Below are 27,041 nucleotides of genomic sequence, written 5' to 3' on the forward strand. Positions count from 1 at the left end.
TTCTGTTCTTCCAGATGAATTTTGTTACTACTTTTCCAGCTCCACAAAATAATTCTTTGGCAGTTGGATTGGTATGGCACTGAAGAAGTACACTAATATAGGTACATGTGATATTCAATGTTCTAATGTACCTCCCAGCTCTAATGTTCTTCATTTCTTTGCTTTTTTGGTCTTCCTTGTGGGTTATGCTATGACTTAAAAACTAATGGAATGGAGAAGAAAAGGTCCACAATGACCATGTCTGCAAAGCTATGCATCCCATAACACCATCCTGTCAAGGCTATGACAGCAATACTTTGATTTGATTCATTCTTGGCTTACTGTTTTTGACTTGTTCATATCTGTCCCACTTGTGTGTTCTCCTAATTTTTAGACTGTAGAATCACAGATTAAGTGGTGGAAGGAACCTTAGAGATCATCTAATACAACCCCCTCATTTTACAGATAAAGAAACTGAGGCTCAGAGAGATTAAGAAACTTGCCCAAGGTCAAATGGGTAATAAACGGTAGAGTCAGAACTTGAACCCAGATCCTCTGACTCCAAATCTAGCTAGCTTTCCATCAAGGTACAATGCCTTCTTTCAATCAATCTGTCAATCACCATATATTTATTAAACATCTAATATTAAGCATTTATTAAGCATTTAATATTAAGCATTTATATTAAGCATTTATTAAGAATTTAATAGTAAGCATTTAATATTAAGCATTTATTAAGCATTTAATATCAAGCATTTATTAAGCATTTAATATTAAGCACATATTAAGAATTTAATATTAAGCACTTATTAAGCTTTTAATATTAAGCATTTATTGAGAATTTAATATTAAGCATTTAATACTAATTATTTATTAAGAATTTAATATTAAGCATTTAGTAAGCATTTAGTAAGGCCCTATGAGAAGTGCTGGGGTCTACATAAAACTGAAAAGCCCCTGTCCTTGGGGAGCTTATATTCCAGTGAAGAAGACAATATATAAATAAATAGATAAATACACACAGAGTCACTAGATTAATTGAATGGTATCATTAGGTGGGTAGCCAGGATACAGACATTGTCAAATCATTGTGGATACCTTCTCCCTTGCCCCCTCTACTCCTTTGACACTATCAACTTGCTCAATTAGGAGAGACTAGATACAAGGTAAATACAAGGATGGACGTTCACCTTAGAGGAGAAAGCATTAACAGCTGGGGGGACTGGGGGAGGACTCCAGTAGAAGGTGTTTTGAGCTAAATTATTGAAGGAGGTTGGGGATTCTAAGAGGCAAAAGTCAAGAGGGAAAGCATGACAGGCATGTATAGGAGACAGCCAGTGCAAACGTATGGAGATGGGAGATCAGATCTCAAGTGTGACATACAACAGGTAGGTCAATATGACTGGACTATACATACATGGAGAGAAATAAGGTATAGGAAGACTATAAAGGTCAGGAAGACCTTGAAATAACATATTAGATATCGAAGGGAATAAACTGGAGTTTATTGAGGGAGGGATGTGATCAGGCATGCACTTTAGGGAAATTACTTTGGAATATATGGGATGTTAGACACTTGGGACAGGGAAACCAACCAGAAGTCTCCTGCAATAGTCCAGGAAAGTGATAAAGACCTGAACCAGGGGTGGGGAACCTGCAGCCTCGAGGCCACGTGTGGCCCTCTAGGTCCTCAAGTGTGGCCCTTTGACTGAATCCAAACAAAACCTTGTCCTGTGAATTTTGGATTCAAAGAGTTGACCTAAAGGACCCCATCCCTGAACTAAGATGGTGGTGATGTGAGCAGAGAGAAGGGACAATGGAGAGATATTGGCGTGATACAAAAGACAAGACTTGGCAACTGATATAATAACTCCCAAAAATCTGAGGAGTGACTGGCTAGCTCAGGTATTATCATAAGAAACTGAGGCCCAGATGGGGTGAAACAATCTTCCCATATTTGTAGGGGAATGTGGTAGGTGGCATGTGTTGTTGTTAGTTGTTTCAATCACGTCTATGTCTTTGTGACCCCACTTGGGGTTTTCCTGGCATTGATACTGGAATGGTTTGCCATTTCCTTCTCCAGCTCATTTTATAGATAAGGAAACTGAGGCAAACAATGTTAAGTGACTTGTGCCGGGTTACACAGCTAATGAGTGTCTTTGAACTCAGGTCTTCCTCACTCCGGGTTTGGTGCTCTATCCACTGCACCACCCAGCTTCCAATGTGTTAGAGCAGGATATAAACTCAGGATTTCTGACATTACGTTCTTGCTGGCTTGGCAAATCCCTTGATACAACTCTTTCCATGTGTATGGAGCCAAGGATAGAAACTGTGCTTTTTTTTCTGTGTATCCCAGCTCCTGTCATGGTGACTGGCATGTAGGCAGCATTTAATAGATACTTGTTCAATTGAAAGAGGCATTTAATATTCACAAGATCACTGGACCACAAATCAGGACTAAACCATATTCCAGCCTCCCCCTGCTACCAAATGTCTGTGTCAATTTGGCCAAATCATGTGCCCCCTCTGAGGCCAGAGACGATAGTCTCTGTAAAATGAAGGGAATGGAACCAATGGTATTAAAACCTCTTTCTGCTCTCATGGATTGTGAATTTATGAAACGTCTCTCGATAACAATGAGGAGAGTTAAAAGAACAAGGACAAGAGGATCCTTTAAGGATATTAATGACTCAGCCCCAGTACAGAGTCATAGAAAGATCCCTGTCTCTGGAGCTGGGGGGACTTGGCTTCAAATGTTGCCTCTGATGTTTTCTGCCTGTATGATCTCGGGCGGTCCATTTAATGTCCCTGGGCCTTACGTTTTCCATCTCTAAAAGAGGAAATCATCTTATATGGCATATGAGTTTCTTTTCCCCTCTGGATCCATATATGATCTATCATCTCTTCTGAAAAAAGCAGGAAAAAAAGTGTCCAATTGTCTATTTCATTACAGAGGCTTACTTTGTTATTCCCCAAGAGGACACTAGATGGCAGCAGAAGAAAGAGAGTTATAACCAGAGGAGCTGGGACCAGAACTGCTGAATGAAAATCCAGATGTGTACTTCTAAATCACTCGATTTACTTTAGAGCCACAAGGGACCTTTGAGATTATCTCATCCAAGGGTATTAGAATGGAATCTGAAGTCAGGAGAGACCTGAGTTCAAATCTCACCTCTAACATCAGCTGTTTGACCCTAAATGGAAGATTTGCCTGTTCTGAATCTCGGTTTCCCAATCTGTCAAATGAGGATGATAATAATATCTGTAGTTCCTGGGACCCAGACTTGCTGTGAAGAATTAATCCAATTGTGAATGTGAAATTTCTTACAAACTTTGAAGTCCCATATAAATGTTGTGGTAGCTATTATTACCCTCCTTTTCAGAGGAGAAGGGAAAGGAGAGAAGAGAGGTGGCTTTTGAGAGCCTGTAATAGTTTGTTATATCCTGACCGTAGAGTGTAAGCTAATTGAGGGCAGGGACAGTTTAACGTTTGTATTTGTATCTTTAGCACAAAGTAGAGTCCCACGCACACGGTAGGTGCCTAATAAATGCCTGTTTAAATAACTTTAAGTTTTTTAAATAAAGTTTAATATGACTTAATAACTTAAACAACTTTAAGTTATTTAAATAGTTTAATATAACTTAATAACAGTTATTTAAAGTTTAATATAACTTAATAACTTAAATAACTTAGTTATTTAAATAGCTTAATATAACTTAATAACTGAAATAACTAAGTTATTTAAAGCTTAATATAATTTAATAACTTAAATAATTTGTTATTTAAATAAAGTTTAATATAACTTAATAACTTAAATAACTAAGTTATTTAAATAACTTTAAGTTATTTAAATAAAGTTTAAATAACTTAAAAACGGAGAATTTCAAATAGCTCAGAAAAGGACCACAAAATGAATTCTAGACCACAGAGATTAAATGAAGTTATTTTTTTCTCTTCTTCCCAGCCACCCCACCTTCTTTACCTCCAACTTGGTATTAGCTTTGTCAGCACAGCCTCAGCCAATATTTGATTCAGTGAGGTTGTTACTGTTCAGTTGTTTCAACCATTTCCAACTTTTGGTAACCGCATTTGGGGTTTTCTTGGCAGAGATATGGGAGTGGTTTGCCATTTCCTTCTGCAGCTCATTTTACAGATGAGGAAACTGAGGCAAACAGTGTTAAGTGACTTGCCCAGGGTCCCACAGCTAGCAAGTATCTGAGGCCAGGAAGATGAGCCTTCCTGACTCTGGTCCTGGCACTCTATCCACTGCACCACTTAACTGTACCCCCCTCATCACCCCAAGAGATATTAGCCCTAGGTTTAAGACAATGTGTCCAGGCAGTTCCTCTTAAAATTCCCATTACATGGGAGGGAATAAGTACTTGGGGTTAATGTTTTCCATTATAGTCAGCAACAGTGTAGCTTCTTTTTTTTAATTAACAAGTTAGAAAACAGGACTCTGAGCAAAGGAAACACAGACCAGGTAAGTTTGGGTTGAGAGTGAGAGAAAGAAAAATTGTATGCAGGGCATATTACCTAAGGCTGGATTTGAACTCAGATCTTCCTAACACCAGGGCCAGAGCTCTATTTGTACTGCCTGTATATACAAGAGCCAGATATAGAGGGCAGGTATAATAAGAATGATGATGATGATGAAAGCTTTTATGTAACACTTTAAGGTTTGCAAAGTGCTTTACATATGTGATTTTATTTGATCTATTCCTGTTTGACCAATGGGGCTAGCTAGGTGGTGCCATAGTGGATAGAGTGCCAGGCCTGGAGTCAGGAAGACTCATCTTCATGAGTTCAAATCCAGCCTCAGACACTTCCTAGCTGTGGGGCCCTGGGCAAGTCACTTAACCCTGTTTGCCTTGGTTTCCTCATCTGTAAAATGAGATGGAGAAGGAAAAGGTGAACCCCTCCAGTATCTTTGCTAAGAAAATTCCAAGTGGGGTCATGAGGAAGACAAGATAAATAGAGCTGAAATGACTTTCCCAAGGTCATGCAGGCTACTTAGTAACAAAACTGGCATTAAGACCTAAGCTTCCCAATTCGTTATATTATCTTCTGTCCATCACTCCATGTTTCTTGTTGCTACATAAATACTGTCACATCAACAAGGCCCCAGACTCTCTTTAGATGGCAGTCACTTCGCTATTTTTCACATACCTGGCACAAAATAAAGTTGTGTTATCTAAGATCCCTCGAGAATTTAACAAAGAAGCCACGCAGTGGGCCAGTCTGCCCCTTGGAGACTGGGGAGGGTCTGGTTCAGTCTACAGGGGTGGGGAACCTGTGGCCTTGGGGCCACATGTACCCCTCTAGGTCCTCAAGTGCAGCTCTTTGACTGAAACCAAACTTCAGAGGACAAACTCCCTTAATAAAAGGATTTATTCTGTAAAACTTGAACTCAGTCAAAAGGCCCAAGGACCTAGAGGGCCACATGTGGCCCTGAGGCCACGTTCCCCACCCCTGGAATGATGCCTTTCATGATGGTTTTGGAAGGCCCATTGACTCAGAGGGAACATCCGGGAGCCCCAGATAGAGAGAATTAAAATGCCATTCTCACCTGGAATGTGAAAGTGGAGGGCCCTGGATAGGATAAGGGTACTAGGCCCAAAAAGTAGACCATTAATAGAGATGTACCAAAGGGAAGAAAGGAAGCCAGGCATAATGGATAAATCAGAGGCCTTGGAATTAGAAAGATTTGAGTTCAAATCCTGACTTTTAAACATGCACTGGGGAACACAATGAACCAACAAAATCACAAATACCAATCAAAACTAAAACATCAACACAAACTTAATAAAAATGCTTACATATTTTAACTTATATTTTACATTTTTCTAAGCACTTTCACTTGTATTATCTCATTTGAGCTTCAGTATAGGCCTGTAAGAGAAGCAGTCATTATTATACTCCTTTGACAGATTAAAAAAAAAATGAGGCTTAGAAAAATCACAATGATTTTGCCAAGGTTATCCAACCACCTATGTGACCTTAAACAAGTCACCCTCTGGGCCTCCAGTGGCAGGTTAGGTACCAGAGAACCCAGAACTCTGGACTTCCAAACTAGGACCCTTCTTACTCACCTCTGCCTCCCAGTTTTACCTGAGGCTGGCCCCAACAATAGAAAATATAGGCAAGCCCCCTTCAGCCTGAATCTGAGCTTCCCAAGGCCTACACAAGTCCCTGGGCTAGCTTCAAGTTCTCTAGTAGTTTTTTCTGGGATGAGAGGGAAGGGTAGAATTTTTAACATTTTGTCCCAACTTGGTGCTCAAATTTCTCCTCTCGTCCCAAGGGATTAAGCCTCTTTCTCTCTCAGCCTTAACACTGCTATTGAGACTGACCCCAGCAACTTCCTAGGCGACTGCTTAAAAAAAAGAAAAATTAGCTCATCAAATCAAATTAACCCATTAATGATTTTTTTAATGGCTTTTTGGTCCATAGGTCTTCCCTGGGCCTGATTCCCCAGCCTGGCTGGCTCCCTACTCCTGAGTTAATGAGTGACCACCCCAGGCTCAGGAAACAGAGGGTCTCTGTAAAGTAACAAAGGGCCAGGCGGGCTGATAATTAATAAATATTGATTTGGTGCTAAGAGGGGCAAAGACATTTATTTAAAAGTTGGCCCTGGGCACTCACTCTTCCATCCCATTCATGTAGAGTCAACAGGGAGTGCTTGTGGCCAATGTCCCAAAAAAGATGAGCCTCCCGAGTCTGTGCAGGAGAGGTACATTTGCAACCAAGGTCACCTTCGGGCTTATTAAATCTAGAGCAGAGTGAGGCCAGGTTGATTACATTCTAACCAGCCCCAAATTGCCCTAGCCAACACTAACCAGGCCAATCCACCCCTTATACCCTACCCCCTGCCCCCAGCTACTCCATAACCTTTGGCTCTAGCCTGTCTCAGCAAAAGCAATAAATCCTCCATTTTGTTGGCCTGAAATAGAATAACATTTCAATTCTCTCTACCCGAGGCTCCTGGGTGTCTCCTCTGAGTCAATGGGCCTCCCAAAAACATCATGAAGGGGATTATTGTGTAGACCAAGCCAGACCCCCTCCAGTCCCCAAGGGGCAGAATGGCCTACTGGGTGGTTTCTGCATTGTTGTTTAAAGTCTCGAGGGAGCTTAGATAACACAGCTTCATTTTGTCCCGAGTACATGAGACATAGTTAAGTGGCTGCCATTTTAAGAGTCTGAGGTCTTATCAATGTTGGCAGTATTTATACAGCAATAAGCAACATGGAGTAATAGAAAGAAGGAAATACAAGGAACTGGGAAGCACAGGCCTTAATGCCAGTTTTGCTACTAGCTGCTTGACCTTGGGAAAGTCATTCCAGTTCTACGTACCTCAGTTTCCATATCAGCCAAATGGTCAAGTAAGACTGCATATGTCAAGCACTTTGCTATTATAAAAAACCATCTATTCTATTTGTTATTGTCATCATTATCACTATATTGTCATTATCTTCATTATTGCTGTGCCTGCCCTCTATATCTGACTGGGCTCTTATGTGTGTGGGGGCCAACCAAATAGATGGAGTGCTGGTCCTGCAGTTAGGAAGACCTGAGTTCCAATTCAGCCTCAGACACTTATTAGCTATGCGACCCTAAGCAAATCACTCATCTCTCTTTCCCTCAGTTTCCTCGTCTGAAAAAAATAGGGCTAATAATAGCATCTACCTCCCAGAGTTGTTGTGAGGGTCAAATGAAATAATAATTGTAAAATGCTTAGCCCACTGCCTGGCACATGGTAGGAACCATATAAATGGAGTTATTAGTATTAAAAAGAGAAGAGCGGGTGAAAATCATAAGAATTTTTTTTCACGCGAGACAGCATGGAGAACTTACTCTGAGTTGGGGGGTAGCCAAAGCATGCCATTCATGTGACTTGCAGGAAATGCAGCATAGTGAAAAGAGATTTGTAGTCAAAGGACCTATGTTCAAGTGCCAACACTGTGACTTGAGACCTTGTGATGTTGGGTGAATCCCTGCATGTGCCTTGTTCCTCCAGCCCCAAGATCTCCCTGGTTACACAGGGCAGGGTTTCTTGTGCCATCCCTATCCTGGATGCCCTCCTTTCCTCTGATTTGTTAAAGGCCTTTCCAAAACATGGTGCCCAGAATTGAGCATGCTATTTCAGATACGGTCTGAGTAGGGCAAAGTAGAGTGGGCCTGCCACCATCTTGTTCTGTACACAATGCCTCTCTTAGAATTCCCTCTAGGGGCCGCCATTTTGCACTGAGAATCCATAGACACTTGACCATAGGTTCTAGAATTTTAAAGGTCATCTAAGGCAGTAGTGTCAAACTGAAATAGAAACTGGCCATATATAAGGATCTCTAAAAATATCTACCTATTAGGACTGTATGTTTTATGGTATTTTGGGTTAGCTAGGTGGCACAGTGGATAGAATTCTGGGTCTAGAAACAGGAAGGTTCATCCTTATGAGTTCAAATCTAGCCCCAGATACTTATGAGCTATATGACCTGGGCAAGTCACTGAATTCTGTTCGCCTCAGATTCTTCATCTGTAAAATAAGCTGGAAAAGGAAATAGCAAACCGCTCCAGAATCTTTGCTAAGAAAACCCCAAATGAGGTCACAACGTGTTAGACATGACTGAAACAGCTGAACATAATATTTTTATTCAATTTGTTACATATTTACCAATTACATTTTTATCTGTTTTAGGTAGCATAGTGATCCAGGTATATGAGTCCTATGATCCAGAGATCAGGGTGGAAAATTGGGAAGAGTGAAGGATTTGGATTCAGAAGACCTGAGTTCAAACCCCATTACTGTCATTTATTATCTATTTGACCTTGGACAAGTAGTTTAATCAATTTAGGCCTCAGTTTCCCCATCTGTAAAATGAGAAGGTTGGTACAAAACAGCCATCACCATTTTATTAAATGCCTACTATTTGCTGGGCATGTACTTGAATGGCAAAATCCAAAAGGCCAATATTGGATAAGTAATGGGTCTAGGCAGTAGTTCCTAGAGAAAGAACTGAGGGGCTTAGTGGCCCGCAACGCATGTGTGTGTGTGTGTGTGTGTGTGTGTGTGTTTTCTTGGGAGGTGACCGTGGAAAGTGGCAGTTGCTGTGTGGAGAAGTGTTTGGCAAACCTTAGGCTTACTTGTGAATGTCAGCTCTTTCTCTAGCCCATGGCACAGTGCCTAGAATCTGTAAAATTAAAGGGTCAGGGTAGTTTATTAGCTAGGGTTCTAAGGTCCTTTCCAGTTCTAAATCTATGAGCCCGTGATCAAAAACAGCTATGTGGCATAGCAGACTGAGTGCTGGACCTGGAGTAAAGAAGACTTGAGTTCAAATTCAGCCTCAAACATTTGACCTTGGGCAAGCCATTTAACCACTATTTACCTCAGTTTCCTCAACTGAAAAATGGGTTGTTGTGAGGATCAAAGGTTTCTTTGCAAACCTGAAAGAGCTATATAAATATTAGCCATTATTATTGTTGTGTGGTTTTACATTTATCCCTACTGCATTCCTTTTGGGGTGCCACATTTTAAGAATGACACTCATATGTTAGAGAGTGTCCAGAGAAAAGCGAGTGAGATGGAGAAGGGCCTCAAGTTTATGCTGTTTGAGGATAAGCTGAAAGAATATGGATTTTAGAGAAGATTTAGGGGAAACGTGACAGATGTCTTCAGGTATTTGAAGGACTATGTACCAGAACCCCGACTAACAGTACCCTAATTAGACCCCAAAGGCAGAACTAGGAAGACAAAGCAGAAGGTGAACTCTTAAATTCTGTGATTCTAAGATTCTGTAAATATCCTCCCACTTGATGTGACTCATCATTTTAGTCTGTTGAGATCCCATTAGATCCTGACCTTGTCATCAAATATATTGACTCTGCTTTGAGTCATCGGACAATTTGAAAAGTCCACCATCTACACTTCATCAAATTCAAAGATCAAAATCAAAGGTCAAGAACTGACCTTTGATTACTTCATAAGATATCTCTGTGCAAGTTGACATCAATCAATTAATCACTCCTCTTTAAGTCTGACCATTCAACCAGTTTTGGATAGCCCACCTAAGAATACTATCATGTAGCTAACATTTCCCTATCTTGTTCACCCAGCTATCAAGAAATATTGCCAGATGCCTTGCCAAAATCTAGGAAAGACTGCATCTATGTTACTCCCCCTACTTACTCATCTAGGAACCCTAACAAAACCAGAAATCAAGTTAAATCTGGGGTAGCTCAACTGATGGCTTTTTATAATCACTGTTTCCTTTTCTAAATGCTCAGAAACCATCCTTCTAACATTAGGTTCATGATAACCCACTAATTCTTAACTCCAATTTTTCTGTTGATGACACTACAATTTGGGATTTTTGTTCAGGTAAGAGAAGGACTAAAAGACTCCTGAATGCCTTTCCATTTCTGAACCAGGTTTGAAACCTTGAAGTCATTCTTCTTTATAGGAATATAGGAAAATTCACAGGGAAAAAATCTAGGATTTCCTGAATCTCATTGGTCTATATTTTGAAGACTCTACCCCCTAACCCTTTTTGAGCAACAGGAACAAATGTCCTAAACCAGGGGTGAGGAATCTGTGTCCTGTGAAGTTTGGATTCAGTCAAAGAGCTTCACTTGAGGACCTAGAGGGCCACATGCAGCCTCAAGGCCATAAGTTCCTCACCCTTGTCCCAAATCCAGTTCTGTGGCAACTTCTTCCACAAATAAAACAATGAATGTGAAAGTACTTTTTAAAAAGAAATGCTCCACTTCAAACATGCATTCAATACTACATTATATGGGATAGGTGTTAAGGATGTGAAATGACACAGCCTTGCCCTCAAGGATCTAGCTGTGGAGTTGCTGTATATACAAATAACTACAACACAAATGAGAGTGTAAACAGAGAGAAGGAGAATGATTATAAGTTTTCAAACCTGGTTCAGAAATGGAAGGGTGATCAGAGATCTTTTAGTCCTACTCCTACCCAAACAGAAATCCTAAATGGTAGCGCAATCATCAGAGAGATGGGAGTTAAGAATTAATGGGCTATGATGAGGAAGTGACTTTTGGACAATATCCAGACATACCCCACAGACATTTGAAAGTGTGGATCTGGTGCTCTGGGGAGGCATTAGAAGTGGAAATACAGATTTAAGGATCCTTTGCGTGAGGCAATCATTAAGCCCATAGATGTAGATGAGATTACCAAAAAAAAAGTGTAGTCAAAAGAAAAGAGAGTGGAATTTTAGGGGACACAAGGAATAAGAAGTACAAAATAAGAAGGCAGAAAAAAGTAAGTCAGAGATTGGGGGAAGGAAAGAAGAGCCAGGAGAGAGCAGTGCCACAGACTACAAGGAGATTATCAAAAATGAAGGGGTGTCACCAATGTCAGACTCAGCTGAAGGGTAAAGTCAGATAAAGACTCAGAGAAGACCTCCTGAATTGGAGGAGGAGGAGGAGACTGCCATTGGTCTTAGGAAGAAAAATTTCAGTAGAGTACTGAGGACAGAAGTCATCTTGCAAGGGATTTTGGATTAAGAGGGTGGGTGATGAGACAGTGGAGAAAAAAGTGTTCCATAAATGAATGTAACCCTTGTTTCTTATGTCTATCAGATCTTAGCACAGTGCTTAGAACCTGAAGGACTTAGTAAATGTTTGTCGAATAATAACAGTAATAACGAGGAAGAGGAGGAGAAGGAAGAAGATGATGATCATTTTTAAAATGTATGTAGTGCTCTTAAGGCTTATACTTTACACGTTATCTCATTTATTCTTCAACAACAACCATGCAGAGTCCTTGCTACGATCATTCCCATTTTACAGGTAAGGAAACTGAAAAAGAGGTAGATGAAATATTAAGGGAAAAGCCATTTATGTAAGAAGCTTAGAAAGTCAATTCAGAAATGTCTTACTTAAGTTTTTGGAGAAAATGACTTAATATGAATCACTTTTCCCTGAGGAGTAAGGATGTTGGATCTGTAATCCATGAGCATCTATGGACAAGACAGGGAAGGAAGAAGGGGATGTGAAACTTCCTCCTTATCAGAACTGTCTTAAGAGTTATGACAGAAAGAACATTATAGAGAGAATTCTATGAAGAGCTTGAAAGAAGGTGCAAGACTTTCCTGTGATTATTGAAAATGAAATAAATAAAAGGATTCACTTTGAAAAGAAATGAAGAGAAGGTTTTGAAAAGATTACAATTAACATGTACAGTGTGCTTAATGGAGTAAGACTAAGTTTCTAGACAAGAGGAGTTAGCTACCTCGATATTGAGAGTTTGAGGTAGTTCAAGTTGTGACATTGGTCACAGACAAAATACTATAAATAATTCAATATGTCTTTGTGTTTGTTATTGCTTTCATTCATTTACATATACTATATATGTGTGTGCATATACATATAATATGTATGTATTCAGGAATTTTAACGTTTAATGATGGATAAATAAGAGTAATTAGCATTAAAGAAAAGATTTCTCTAGTTTGTTAAAAAATGAAGAGCTAATTATTATTGATTGGATTCAATTAGTGCAAAGTGATTATAAATATATTAATAAGAAGGAGAGTGGCAGGAGATAAGAATTTATTAAATGTTTTTAAAGTTACTAATGAGAGGGAAAGTGGGAGAAATCAAACATTTATTAAACACCTACTATGTGCCAGGCACTGTGCTAAGAGCTTTACAAACATTATCTTATCTGATCCGCACAATAACCCAGGGAGGGGGGTAGGTACTAGTATTACCCCCATTGATAATTTCCTCATCATTGATAATAATTAATAATGGTAAATAATAATGATAATTGGTAGTTTCCTCAGTGGAGGAAACTGAGCAAACAGAGGTTAAGTGACTTGGCCAGGGTCACAGAGCTGGTAAGTAAGTGTCTGAGGCCAGATTTGAACTCAGGTTTTCCTGTTTCCAGCCCCAGTACTCTAGCTGCCTCTGATGAGAGGTTTACTTCTAATAAGAAATAAATTACCCAAATATACCACTAGGTCACTAATAAGTTTAAAAGGACAAAACTAAATATATCCCAATGAGTTATATGGCAGGCTGAGCTTAGGAGACTTACTAAAGGAAAAGGTCAGACTCCATCACATTTTTTGCCCACACATGGGAGTCTATTTCTGTCTCATTTATACTACAATTATTGGCTGCTCATTTATGATCTCCATAGGCTGGAGGCAGATCGATAATAGATATTCCTTACACGATCAGTGAATAGTAGAATCAGAGGCCCTGCATCTCCTCTTCTTGGCCCTCCTACATCACTCCCCCTTCTAATATCCACATTCTCTCTATTTATAATGACTATTCATTTATACATTTCTTTTGCCTCATGGGCCATATAAGCAAAGAGAAAATCATTTTTCTTCCTAAAGCATGGTCCCATCCAATACTGAATCACACAATCACAAGATCCGAACATTGGAAGGGACCTCAATGACTATCCAATCCAATTCAGATACAAAAGGGAACCCACTAAGTGATCATTTAGCCTCTGTCTGAAGACTCCCAAGGAAGGAAAACACACTTCTCTAGGAAGCCATTCCACTTTGGGATAGTTCTAATTGTTAGGAAGTTTTTTCATGACATCCAGCCTCCTTGTAACCTCCACCATGGTTGGAGATTCTGATTCTCCCTGATTCTACTGTCTGGGGCTAAAGAGAGCAAATTTAATTTGTTCTCAACATGACAGTTCTTGAAAATCATGCCACTACTCTTCTCAAGAATCTTCAGTGGCTCCCTATTCCCCCCAAGGATAAAACATAAACTCCTGTTGGGCATCAAAAAACCTGACCCCAATCTGTCTTTCAAGACTCTCAAATATTTTCTCATTTGGTCCTCACGACAACTCCAGAAGGTAAGTGCTAGTATTACCTGCATTTTACACTCAAGGAAACTGAGGGAAACAGAAGTTAAGAAACTTGGCCAGAGTCACACAATGATTAAGTATCTGAGGTTGGACTAGAGCTGGCTATTTCTGAATCCAAGCCCTAATCTCTATCCCTGAAGTCATCTAGTGGCCTCTGCAAAGTCCAATGATGATCCAGCCCTGAATTGATGAGGCAGTAGAGATACCAAGTCCTATCAGCAACCATTCATTGGCTGGCTAAGCCATTCCCAGAAGTAGACTTTGTAGGGATTGTAAGAAGGAGAAAAGGACTCCAAGGGAATGTTTTGCACTGACTGTCTTGAGTCCACATTCTTAAGGGAGTGAATAGGTGGGTAGAGGGAAGATAGTGCCTCTGATTTGGGAAGGTGTTTCTGTACTTCAGTCCTTGCTGTCACTTCCCAGGAAATATCCATTTGTAAAAGCTAATCGATGCCATCTAGTTCATTGATGGGATTAGTAGCAACTAGTCTATTGCTTTGAAGGGGAACACTCAGATTGCTAATGAGTGATACTAGAAAGATACCCCTTTCTTGCCTTTAGACTTACCCCTGGAACTCTGAGAGAGGGAGCAGTAGTCTCGTTCTAGGAACCCAATGAACTAATCTGAGTTTGGATCACGGGATAAATGAATTTAGAGATGAAGGGACCTTGTAGCCCTCATTTTAGCGATGAGCAAATTGGGTCATAGAAAATTTAGAAATGACTTGGGTCAATAGGGTCTAGGGTCAAATAGCTGATAAGGGTCGGAGTTAGAGTTGGGTTCAAATCCTACCTCTGACATTTATTCCTTGTGTGACTTTGGGTGAATAACCCTGGGCCTCAGTTTCCTACCTGTAAAATGAGAGAATCAGACTCTGAAGTCCCCTTGAAAAATAGATCTGTGATATCATGGCTTCTAAGCTTCCCTCCAGCTTCAAATCTCCAATTCAAAACAGCTTCTCTTTGCCCCATTTAAAAGCAAACTCATCTTCCTTATGTACCAAAGCACCCAAAATGGCAACCCATCCAATCACAGCTTGGGATCCTGATAGGAAGTCAGCAAGGGTTCATTTGAGCCCTTAGCTCTGATATTTACAAATCTGAGTTATCTTCAGCAAGTCACATCAGCTCGGTGGGTCTCCGTTTTGTCATTTGTAAAATATCAAATTACTTCCTAAAATATCCCTCCTGCATTTTGGTCTGATACAAAGGAAATAGCTAAACAACCCATTCCTGCCTCCCAGAAAATTCTACCTTTTTGACATCCTATTATTCTGGACCCAGGCCTGACACCCCACTGAGCCCCCTTTCATCATTCCAGCCCTAGCAACCTCCCTCCCAGATCAAGTCCATTTGCCCTCAGAAAGTCGTTCCAAACAGAATTCTCCTTCCAAATCTAAGATCATAAATCTATTTCCAGGCACAATGCCTCATCTGTCTTTCTCCTGGTCACTGCGATCTGTCTCCATGGTTGGAATGTCCCCCTCCCCACCCTGCCCACCCCCCCCACCTCAATGTAATGTCATGGGGAGCTCTCAAAGGGATAGGTAAGAGGATTAAGAGATGGGTTGATGGAAGATATTAATGCTCTTTTATGTTGTTTTGAGGAAGGATTTTAGATCATCAGGGAAGAAGGACGACCTCAAGGATTCAAAGCCTCTCTGGCTTCAAATCCTATTAAACTCATGTCGGGCTCTCAAGGATGCATGGAGAAGGTAGGGGCTTCTTTAACATGTCGCTGTAATTAACCTGGCTTAAGCGGGTTTGGAGGCGGGGAACTTTGGCAATTAAAAACCTAAACTTTTCATTTTCTATCATCCATATGGCCCTTTGAACCATTGAGGGGACAGAATGCAAGCTGGACCAGCTTAACTGACCTGAGGGATTCATGGCATCCAGTTAAACACACCCTAGGCCCTGCTTCTGAGCTCTGGAGGACTTGGATTTAATGTGAGTTTGGGCTGGAAGAGAAATCATCAGTTGAGACGTGCCTTGTTCTCTTTGGAGAGAAATCATCTCATTTTTGAGCTCTGTGCAAATAGCAACTTTTCCAATATCCCAGGAAAGATCCCTTGTTCAGAAAAGATTTCCCAGTCCCAAATACCTGCCAAACTATCCAGAATCCTGTACCTGGGGATTCATAAGACCTAAACCAAAGATTCTTAAGCTTGTTTGCATCATTGTCCTGTTTGGCAACCCAGCAAAAGCTATGGATCCCTTCTCAGAGTAATGTTTTTAAAGGTAAAAACCAAAATACAAAAGATTACTAGGGAGCCCAATTACACTGGAATACAGTTATCTAAATATTTTTCTAAACCAACAACCTCATAGACTTCAGGTTAAGAGTGATCAGGAAGGTCAAAAGAAAGAAAGACATGAATACACCAAAATATTACTAAGTAGCTATTTCTGTGTTAGTAAAAAAAATGCAGAGTTTTGGTTTCTGTCGCTCACTTACTCAATGAATCAATTAATCAACAAGAATGTATTTAGCAACCACTATGTACTAGAACCATCATGCTAGGAACCAGGGAATGGCAACACAAGTCAGAGTACATCGATGTAATCAGTTCATCGATAGCCATTTATTAAGTACCTACTATGTGCCAGGTGCTAAAGATACAAGGACAAAAGTGGAACGGTGCTTTCAGTCAAAGAGCTTACATAGTACCATGCTGTATAAAAGAAGAATTCAGAGAATCTTAGGAAGAATTATAAGTATAGATGCAAAGTGAAACATGTAGAACCAGGAAAATAATATACACAGTGGAGAAGAACGGCGCCTCCTTCCCTTCTTTGCAGAGATTGGGACTCTAATAGTAATCATAGTAACATTTATACAGCACATTAATGCTTCCGAAGTGCTACACATATTATCTCATTTGATCCTCATAACACCCATTTTACAGATGAGGAAAATGAAGCAAATAAAGATTAAATATTGATATTTATTATTTACAAGACTTCCTGACTCCAACTCCAATGAGTTTAGCCACTTCACCACCAAATCGAATACTTCAGAGAGTCGTTACAAGGAATGTGATTTATAAAACTTAAATAATTGCAGAAATATGAAGCATCATTATTAAAAGCATGTAAGCCTTTTAATGGTAGAAGTTGTTTCTGTCTCTGTATTCCCATTCCCTACCTGAAAAACAGTAGGCGTTTAATAAATATCTGTTCAATAGAATTTATAAGACCATGTACCATCATCGTTTCCCCTATTAAATGCTTGGCCCCACTTCTGGAAAACTCTTGCTTTCTACTGCCTTGTAGAAAACCAATCTTCCTTACTCCTTTTGCCCTCATGGGGGAAATGTACTAAAGCTAGGTGGCATACAGGGGGAGGATCTTCAGAGAAGGATGGAAGGATCTGCCTCTCACCCCCTAAGTGACTTTGGGTAAATCGTGGGGTAATATTTAGATATGAAAGAGATCTTCAGGATCATTGAGTCCAACCTCCTAATTTTACAGATGAGGAAACTGAGGACAACTAAGGTAAAATTACTTTTCCAAGGTCACAAAGCTAGTGACAGAGCTGGGGTTCAAACTCAGTTCTTAATCTAGCATTCTTTCCAAGACAGTAGGCTGCACTCCCCTTAATTCCTGCCAAGCTTCCTGAAAACTTAGGTTTTACCCAATGTCTTACACCAAATAATAATACAATAAGCTCAAAATGGATACAGGACTAAAAAAGATAACACCATTAAAAAATTAAAGGAGAGCTAGATCAGGCAACATTTACAGCTATGGCTACAGGAAGGATTCTTAAGCAAACAAGAGATAAAGGCTACAACACAAAATAAAATAGATAATTTTGATTGCATGAAATTGTAAAGCTTTTGTATGAGCAAAATCAATGCACCTAGGATAAAAAGGGAAGCTGTTGATTGGGAAGAAGAGATCTCTGCATCAAATATCTCTGATAAGGACTTACCAAGATATAAACAGAAATAGCACATCTCTGGGGCTCAGTGTCCTCATGTGTAACATAAAAAACCTGTACTAAATGGTCTCTAAGATTCCTTTCAGCTCAAACTTACATGACATAAGCAGCTATGTATCTGCTGGGTCCCTTATGATCATACAGAGATAGTTGCTGTTACAAATACATTTCTTTACTCAGTCATCTTGTTCACTTTAACCAGACTTCCTCCCTTATTTCTCTTTATTCCCCCTCCCCACTTCAAAAAACCCTCCATAACATAACACCTTCTCAGGCTCCCCTGGAGTCTGGCTGCTTGTCATTTGTCTTGATTTCCTGCTAGAGCGTTCTGGCCAGTCCCAGACTCCACCTGCTCCAACCAGAGCCAGAGAGGCTATTTGATGAGATGAGCCCTTTGTACTTCCTGGCCTGGGGCTCCAGTTAAGAGCAGGTGGCCAAGCAAATGGGACATGGAAGTCATCAGGGACCCAGCCACGAGCTTTGACAGAGGAGAAAAGAAGCAAGATGGAGTTTGATCTTACCAGGCATTGATGCATCCTACCTCCCAAAGACCTGAACCCTCCCCCTTCATCTCCCCCCGCCACGTGCTCAAAGCCTTTTAATATCTACCCAATTACCCTTAGGCAATGAGGTGGCAACTGCCAGTCACCAAGGAATTCATCCCCCTGCCTTAGCCATTCTTTTCAGAGGAGGCAGCCATTTAATGGAAAGAGCACAGAATTTGGAGGCCCCAAAACCTGGTCTTTCCAATTACTACCTGTATGAGGCAAATCACTTAATCTCTGGGCTACTCTGTTTCCTCATCTTTAATATGAGAGATTTAGCAGGGTGAAGCGGGGTGGGGGGGGACATCAAAGGTATAGAGCAAATCATTCTTAACCTGGGATGCAATAGCTTTTTTTAAAAAATTCAGTAACCGTATTTCAATAGAATTCATTTCCTTCTTAATCCTTTCTATTTCATTTTATTAACCTAAAAAACTTTATTCTGAGAAGGGGTTCATAAGTTTCACCCAGCTGCCACAGGGGTCTATGGTACACACACAAAAGTTGAGTGCCTCTGGATTAAATGAGCTCTAGTTCTAAATCTCTGCTCCTATGGAGCAGATTTTTTAGGAAACTAATTAGCTTTATTAGAATGTTTCATAGATCCATAGTTAGGAGTAAAGCAATACATAGCTGCATTGTAAGACTTTATCTTCTCCCTGTAAGCTATATCAGCTATATCAGTAAAACATTATTTTCAGTCTTATGGACCTGGAGGGGGAGGGGAGAGTTGGATTTGGGGTGAGGAATTAAGTTAAAATCCCAGCTTGCCACTATAACCTTTGTAACCTGGAGTAAGTTATTTTCCTTTTCTGAGACTCGGTTACCACTTCTGTAAAATGAGAGGATTGGAGCAGATGTTCTTCAAGATACCTTCCAGGTCTAAATCTGTACATCTACAACTCAGCTGTATTTTGGTTCAAGGTCTTCATGGTCTCATTAAAAGTCTGTACTGAGAAACAGCTTGAATTTGGAAATGGAACTAGGAGAAAACTATGCAAGTCAGATTGACCTTTGAGCCCTGAAGTACAACATCCTTTAGAGCCTCTAAGCTACAGCCATTCAGTTATAAAAGGAAGGAGGCCACTGGACTTGGCAATAGAAGACTTGGATTCAGTTTTAGGTACACCATTTCTATTGGGGAAGGGATAAAGAGAGGCATTCCACCTGAATACCAGCCTGCATTACTCCACCTCTTCCCTTGTCACTCCATCATCTCTACTGTTGTTCAGTCACGTCTTATTCTTCACAATCCTATTTGGGTTTTCTTGGCAAAGATACTGGAGTGGTTTGCCATTTCCTTCTCTAGCTCATTTTATAGATGAGGAAACTGAGGCAAACAGGGCAGAGTGGTTTGCTTAGGGTCACATGGCTAGTAAATGTCTGAGGCCAGATGTGAACTCAGATCCTCCTGACTCTAGGGCCAGCATTCTATCCACTGCACCATCTAGTTCTCCCATATATTATGTGGTGGAATATACAATACCCTGTAATATCTGTATGTTCATATATTATATATAGGGTATCCCCAAAGTCTTAATGCTGTTTTAAACTTAAATAAGGTTCAAATCAGCTTCCTCCTTTCTTTTTCTTTCTTCTTAAGCTTTAATATAACAGCACTAAAATTTTGGGGAGATTCTGTATATAGATCCTTGGGCTCTCCCCCATTAGAATGGGAACTTCTTGAGAGCAGTAAATGTTTCATGCTTTGTACTTCTATCCCTAGCTCCAAGCATAATACCTGGCATGCAGAAGGTGCTTAATAAATGCTTGTTGATTAATCAATTAAAAATCTACAGATAAAGTGAATTCAGGGCTAGAAGGGACGAAAAAAGTCATCTGGTATAAAAACCCTTCATTTTTACAGATGAGGAAACTGAGGGTTATGACTTGTCTGAGCTCACGCAGGTAGTAAATTGCAGAGTCAGGATTCAAATCTAGGCTGTCTGACTCCAACGCTAGTACCCTTGCCACTACATCATAATGCCCTCTTGAATACAAAACATCTGGAGCAGCTAGGTGGTGCAGTGGCTAGAGTACTGGCGTGGAGTCAGGAGGACCTGAGTTCAAATCTGGCCTCAGACACTTAACCCTTACTAGCTGTGTGGCCCTGGGCAAGTCACTTAACCCCAATTGCCTTGGGGGAGAAAACAAAATGGTAACTTCTAAAAGAAGAAAAAATTACTGCTGAAAGAAATAGCAAGAACCTTGATTTTTTTTTACAAAGAAAGTCATTATTAGGTAGAACTTCATAGCCTCATGAAACACACATGAATCTGACCTGTGTCTTTCTTCTTCTCCCGGGAAAGCTCATGTACAGTGGCACCGATGTCCTGTCTCAAGCTCTTGATGAGGTCATCGAGAGCAGGGACGTTCCTATTGTCTAGGTTGGTGAAGAACTCATACTCATCTTTGTTTAGGAGAGAAGGTCTGGATTCAATGTGAGTCAGGTTTATATCATTCTCCTAAGAGAGGAAACAAACAAATGATGAGAAGGTGAAAGACTTTGTGGCTGGTACCCAAACAGGCTGATAAAAGATGCCCACACCCCTGTCCCACAACAACAATCTTTAGAAAATTCAAAAATCTTCCAACAAAAATGATTTTCATTTGATTTTGAGTTCTTTTTTTCTCCCTTAAAACCAAAATATTAAACTGAATTCTTCTGAAAAGGAGTCTATCAAACAGTAATTTGATAAAAATCTTAGCCATTGAAACATTAAGATCTTAAAGTTGGTCCAAAATGTTAGGCCATTGCAGAATAATATAACCTATGACCTATGGGGGTGGGGTCAGTAGCTTGGCTTGTCAGCTCTTTGAAATCTGCTAGGTGGTCTGGAATCATAAAAATGTGTCTACTCTAATATAATATGTAACAGGATGGATGTAGGATAAGAGGACCTGGATTCAGATCCCACCACTGATACTACAATTGTTTTAGAAGGTTGCCCTGGTCATAGTTCTCATCATAGCTGTACTCAGGAAGTCCATTGGAGGAAGGAAGAAAGAGTGAGAGGGACCCCTGCTACTACTCTTCTCCCATCGACATCCCACCCTGCATGAAATAACTTCCAAATGGGTCTAAAAGAGGATTCTAAAAGAATCCATCCTTGATTCCTTTTTCCTGATGAACTGCCTTATTGATTGGTCAAATTAGCCTGTATTCTTTCTGAGTCAACAAAAGAATCATTCTTTTTTGCACAGAGATGACTGTCCTCAATTTGGGAGTTAGCAGGGTAAAGCTGAGGGTCATATCTTTCTTGGAGGCTCTGTCTAGAGACTTGTCCATGGGCTATACTATTTGGATTTCGTTGTTCTTAACTATCTTCAAAAATATATTTTTAAAGAAAAAATCTGAAATAACTATAGTTAACTAAGCAATTAATTTTATAACATTTTGAAAAATTGTAATTCATCTCAGAATAAAAGAAAGGGAAAAATAAAAACCCATTAGTGATGATCTGCAGACTCAGAATCATAGAACCTCAGTCAGAAAGAACCTCAGAGGTCCCTTATTAAATCTCACACTACCTGAACTCTTCTATTCCTAAAAAATAATTGCTCAACCTCTCTCTGAACACTTTCAGTGACTGGGCACTCTCTCTTTTATAGGGTAACACATTCCATTTTGGGAGAAGTCTGTTAATAAGTTCATAAAAACTCTAAATTAGAAAAACTCTTGTGGAGAGACACACACTAATATTCAATTGATGGAGCTATGACTTGGTGTTACTATCCTGGGATGCAGTTTAGAATTTTGCTAGAAAATAATATAATAATCATACCCTTTGGCCCAGCGATCCTAGTGCCAGGCATAATTTCAAAGGAGTTTAAATGTAGAAAGGAAAGTTACATATGCGCCAGAATATTCGTAGCAACAATTTTGTGGCAGAAAGGATGTGGGGAATAAAACAGATGCCCATTGGGGAATGGCTGAACCAACTGTGGCACACGAGAAAGTCACTGTTCATCTCATGAAAAACAATGATTACAAAGAATTTAGAGAAGTATAGGAAGATTTTTGTGAACTGATGCTGAGTGAAGGGAGTAGAGCCAGGAATAAATATACACAGTTACCACAACAATGTAAATGAAGGGAACAAGAAAACATAACTGAACACGTTGATCAAGCATTGGTCATGACTAAGCTTGTCCCTAAAGAAGGGAGAAAATTCTCCTCCCTCCCTTTTTGCAGAGGTAGAAAGGTAGAATATTTCACATACTGGGAGATCTGATGGGTTCATTGGTTTTGCTGAACTACATTTCTTTCCTTTTCTTTTTCATTATATATTACAGGCAAAAGCTCACTGGGTAGGTAAGGTAAATTTATTTGGAAATGAAGGTGACATCAATTAAAAAAAATTAGAATGTCTCTGCCAGCTAAGATGTTTGCTGTGTTCATGGTCAATGTCAAAACAAAACAAAAATTTGCAGAGTCCTTACCTCAAATAGACGCAAGACTTTGGCCAGTGCCCCAACTTCTTCTTTGAGAGAGAAAATCAGGGATATTGCACCATTCTTGTTAGTATTATCGCCAATGTAACTGGTTTCCTATAGAGTTAAAAAATAAGACTATTGAATTGCATTGGCCCAAAACCCAAATAATTCATTCCTTTTCTCAAGGTCTTGGAGACCATGAGCAGGTATGCTTGTCATATGAAAGCTTGGAATATACCATTCAGAAGGGAAGGGAAGTAGTGTTTGTGGAAGGAAAGTGGAGCTTAGGACAAAATAAACAAAAGTATTCATAAGGGGGGAAATTACATTTAATCATACCAAGTACAGAGGTCTTAGAGTCAGAAGGACCTGGGTTCAAGTCCTGCCCCTGGCACATACTGGCTCTGTGATCCTGGGTTAATCAATGTAACTTCTCTGCATCTCTAGGCAACTCTCTAAGACTAAACCATAAATGATTTGCCAGTCTAAACTGATGGAGTGAATTTCTACAACTTGGGTTTCCCCATTCCAAAAAAAAGAGAGATCAGGACCATCATCATCTTTTTCATCATCATCATCATCACCACCACCACCATCTTCTTCTTCTTCTTCTTCTTCTTCTTCTTCTTCTTCTTCTTCTTCTTCTTCTTCTTCTTCTTCTTCTTCTTCTTCTTCTTCTTCTTCTTCTTCTTCTTCTTCTTCTTCTTCTCCTTCTTCTTCTTCTTCTTCTCCTTCTTCTTCTTCTTCTTCTCCTCCTCCTTCTTTTCTTTCTTCTTCTTCTCCACCATCTTCTTTTTCATCACTATCATCATCACCACCATCATCTTCTTCATCATCTTTGCCACCACCACCACCATCATCATCACCATAATCATCATCACAACAACAGCAGCAAATATTTATACCAAGCTGAGGCAGCACCATTTTGAGGTTAGAATACTAAGGTGGGAGTCAGAAGGACCTTTCTTCATAAGATAATATGATCCTAGATGAATATTAGAGACCTTAGCAACCTTCTAGCCAAGTAGCTGAGACCCAGAGAGGTCAAGTCATATAGGTAGGAAGCAGCAGATTCAAACCCAAGTCTTGAGGCCGAGCTGACCATGCTGAGGGTTGGGAAGATTATGTGCCTCAATCCTCTACCATCATGGACTTGACCCTTTCAGCTGCTGAACTCCTGTCCTGGGTCCATTCTGTGTTGATTGGTGAGCACTGGACATGGCCCACTTCATCAGAGTCAAGCATCTCTTTAAGTGATTTTCTTCAGTCATGCCCAACTCTCCATGACCCCATTTAGGATTTTCTTGGCAGAAATACTGGAATGGTTTGACATTTCCTTCTCCAGCTCATTTACAGATGAGAAAAGCTAGGCAAACAGGGTCAAATGACTTGCCCATGGTCACACAGCTAGTAAATGCCTGAAGCCAGATTTGAACTCAAGTATTCCTGACTCCAGGGCCAGCACTCTTTCCACTATGCTGCCTAAGGATCTGAAAGTGGTGTGATCCAGGGCAAAGTTGGCTTGTTGCTTCCCCCGGTGTGAGCTCTGCAAGGTCCTGCCTTGGGTTTGGATCTGATCAAGAAGAGACGCTGTTGGACTCTGCCCTTCTCATCCAGCTGGAAAGCTCTGGTAATTTTGAGTGGCAGAACTTTTGGCTCCCCTTTGGTCAGACCTTCCTGCCTTAGTCATTCCTCTGCAGGCTATACCAGATGCCAGAAGAGATGCCCTGTTCTGTTCATAGGACTGAGCCACATACCCTCACTGCTGCTGCTGCAGGTTTCTGCTCCTCCTCCTTTCCCAGTACACAGCCAAGGGCCTCCATACCCTGGAACCACTCAGGAACCCCTCACCTGAACAAGGTCCCTTCTCATTTCTACCTGGTTCTATGACACAGAACTGGTTAATGTTGGGCTAAGCTTCCAGTTGGCCCCTGTTCCACCCATGGATCTTCAACAAGAATTTATTAGGTGCCTACTGCATGCCTAGCACTGTGCTAGAGACGGGAAGTACAAAGAAGGAAGTGAATCAGTCCCTGCCCTCAGGGAACTGGAGAGGGGAGTGCCATAGCAATATCCCTCAAGCCTAGGTCCAGGACATGGGGAGGCATCAGAGCAAGGCTTTGTGGGGGAAAAGAAGGACAAAATATATGGAAAGTAATTACAGGGTGGAAAGGCACTCACCCCTAGAGAGGATTAAGATAGCAAGCAATATCTGGGCCAAGTCTTGAATGAAGCTCTAGGGATTCCAAGAGCTGAAGAGGCTGGACTGAAGAAAAGACCATAAAGGGTCAGGAGATGGAATATAGCATAAAGAGAACAGCAAGTTGGCCATTTTGACTAAAACACAGAATGCGTAAAGGGGGAGCAACAGGTAAAAAGCTTAGAAAAGTAGCCTAGAGCCAGACTGGGAAAGATTTCAAATGCCCAAGAGAGGAGTCTATATTTTACTCTAGAGGGGAAAAGGAGCCATGGAAGCTTCTGGAGCAGGAAAGTGGCATGATCAGATGTGTGCTTTAGGAAGATTGGTTTAACAGCAGAACCATCGTCATCTTAGAATGAAGTTCTTAGCAGTCCTGTCATATCAGCTTAGAGGAATGAGGGGCAGGCAGAATATCGCAAGGCTAAATACAGTAGCCAATGCAGCATTTCATGAATATTGCTGACCATCAGGACAACATTCATTCCATGTTGAAAACAAAGATCTATTTTACAAAAGGCCTAGCTTGGAACTGTGGAAAACAGCGTGGAAGGATCTACCAATAATATCATTTTCAAAGGATTCAAGTTTTAGAACTGGAAGGGACCGTGTACAGATAGGGAAATTGAGACCCTTGGAGGTTGTGACTTGCCCAAGCTGACTCAGAAGTAAAGAGCAGGGCCAAGATTTGAACTCCAGGTCATCTCTTGTTCCATGGTATCACACTGTTCCTTTGCTCTAGGCCCATATCTCCAGCTCCCAACTGGCTCTGTCCCCCTGTGAATATCCACATGGCCCCCTCATCTCAAGCAGGTCATATTCAAAGCCAAGTCTCTAACCTTGCCCTAAATACATCCTCCTTCTGACATTCCTATTTCTGTCAGTAGAAACACCATCCTCAATGCCTCATGTTAACAAAAAAATCCCTTCAGTATTATTTTTGCTTCTCCCCTCTTCCTCACCTCTCATGTCCTTTGAGTCATAAATTCCCATAAATCAACCCTCCACAACATTTATCCCCTACACTATCTTCATGCTTCCAAATCATCATTCACATTGCCTTTAAGGCTGGTATTTCTGCAAAGATCTTGCCATGTTATTCTTCTGCTCAAAATTTTTCAACATCTACCAGTTGCTAGGCACTCAAGGCCCTCTAAAATCTGGCACAACCTTACTTTTCCAGTCTAATCTCATAGTATTCTCCATGCATTTAATACTCCCAACAAACTGGCCGATTTCCCTGACCATCTGTAATTTTCCACCTCCAAGCCGTTGCTCACAACATTCCCTCTGTCTGGAATGCCCTCCTACTTTCTAACCCAACCCCTCAAATGTTGATCCTGCTTAAGCCCACTTCATATGTTACCATCTTCAGAAAACTTTCCCTGATTCACACTGGTAATTCCCTCCAAACTGGTAATAATTTCTCTTTCAAAGGAAATTCACCTTCCTTTTGGACAGGGAGAAACAATTTCTCCCTCTGCTGAGTGATCTGTCTCAATTCTTCCACATGGGATAGACAAATCTGCCTGGGAGTAGTGGGAGTAAATGGGAGAGGAACCCCTGCCAGTCCCAGAGTTCTGCTCACCTGAGAGCTTCTCCTGTCAAACCCGAGGCAGCCCACAGAGCTAATGGACATGATTGCTCCCTTCCAAAGCCAGCTCTCTGGAAAAGTCAAGGGCTTCCGGGATCTAGGGTCAGAGGAGACCAGCTTTCCTGGGACAGTCCAGGGCAAAGGTATTTCAGCTCTGTGGGAGGGGTAGGCGTTGTCCTGACGCAGGAGGCCAAGCCCCAGCCTCTCCCCCTTTTCTCCATCTCTGCTTCTCCTCCCCCCAGTCTCATTTCTACCTTTACCCCAACCTCCCTCTTTCCACACCTGCCCTATCACAGCCTCTCCTCCTTCCCACGCCCTCCTCCTCCCTCTCTCCCTTCATCTCTCCCTCCCTCCCTTCCAGAGTTATCCATCCCCCTGGAGGAGGCAGCTCCATGAACCTTAAAGAGATACTGGCTTCCTAGTGAAAAGCCATGGGTGAGAATCCTGAGTCCTTCCTTTCTGCTTGTTCTAT

General features: G+C 40.8%; 1 protein-coding gene across 1 annotated transcript in view; it reads right to left on the reverse strand.

Annotated features, from left to right (window-relative positions):
• Positions 1-26,734, reverse strand: part of PAH (phenylalanine hydroxylase) — a 68,008-nt gene extending 41,274 nt beyond the window's left edge. The window contains exons 1-3 of the mRNA XM_036761324.1: positions 26,564-26,734; positions 22,785-22,892; positions 20,623-20,806 (exon numbers count right to left, since the gene is read on the reverse strand). Of these exons, the coding sequence (XP_036617219.1) occupies positions 20,623-20,806; positions 22,785-22,892; positions 26,564-26,614 (343 nt within the window). The 5' untranslated portion in view covers positions 26,615-26,734. The remainder of the gene's footprint in view (positions 1-20,622; positions 20,807-22,784; positions 22,893-26,563) is intronic.
• Positions 26,735-27,041: the final 307 nt, after the last annotated feature.

This window comes from Trichosurus vulpecula, chromosome 5, assembly GCF_011100635.1.
Source record: "Trichosurus vulpecula isolate mTriVul1 chromosome 5, mTriVul1.pri, whole genome shotgun sequence".
Classification (NCBI taxonomy): Eukaryota; Metazoa; Chordata; class Mammalia; order Diprotodontia; family Phalangeridae; genus Trichosurus; species Trichosurus vulpecula.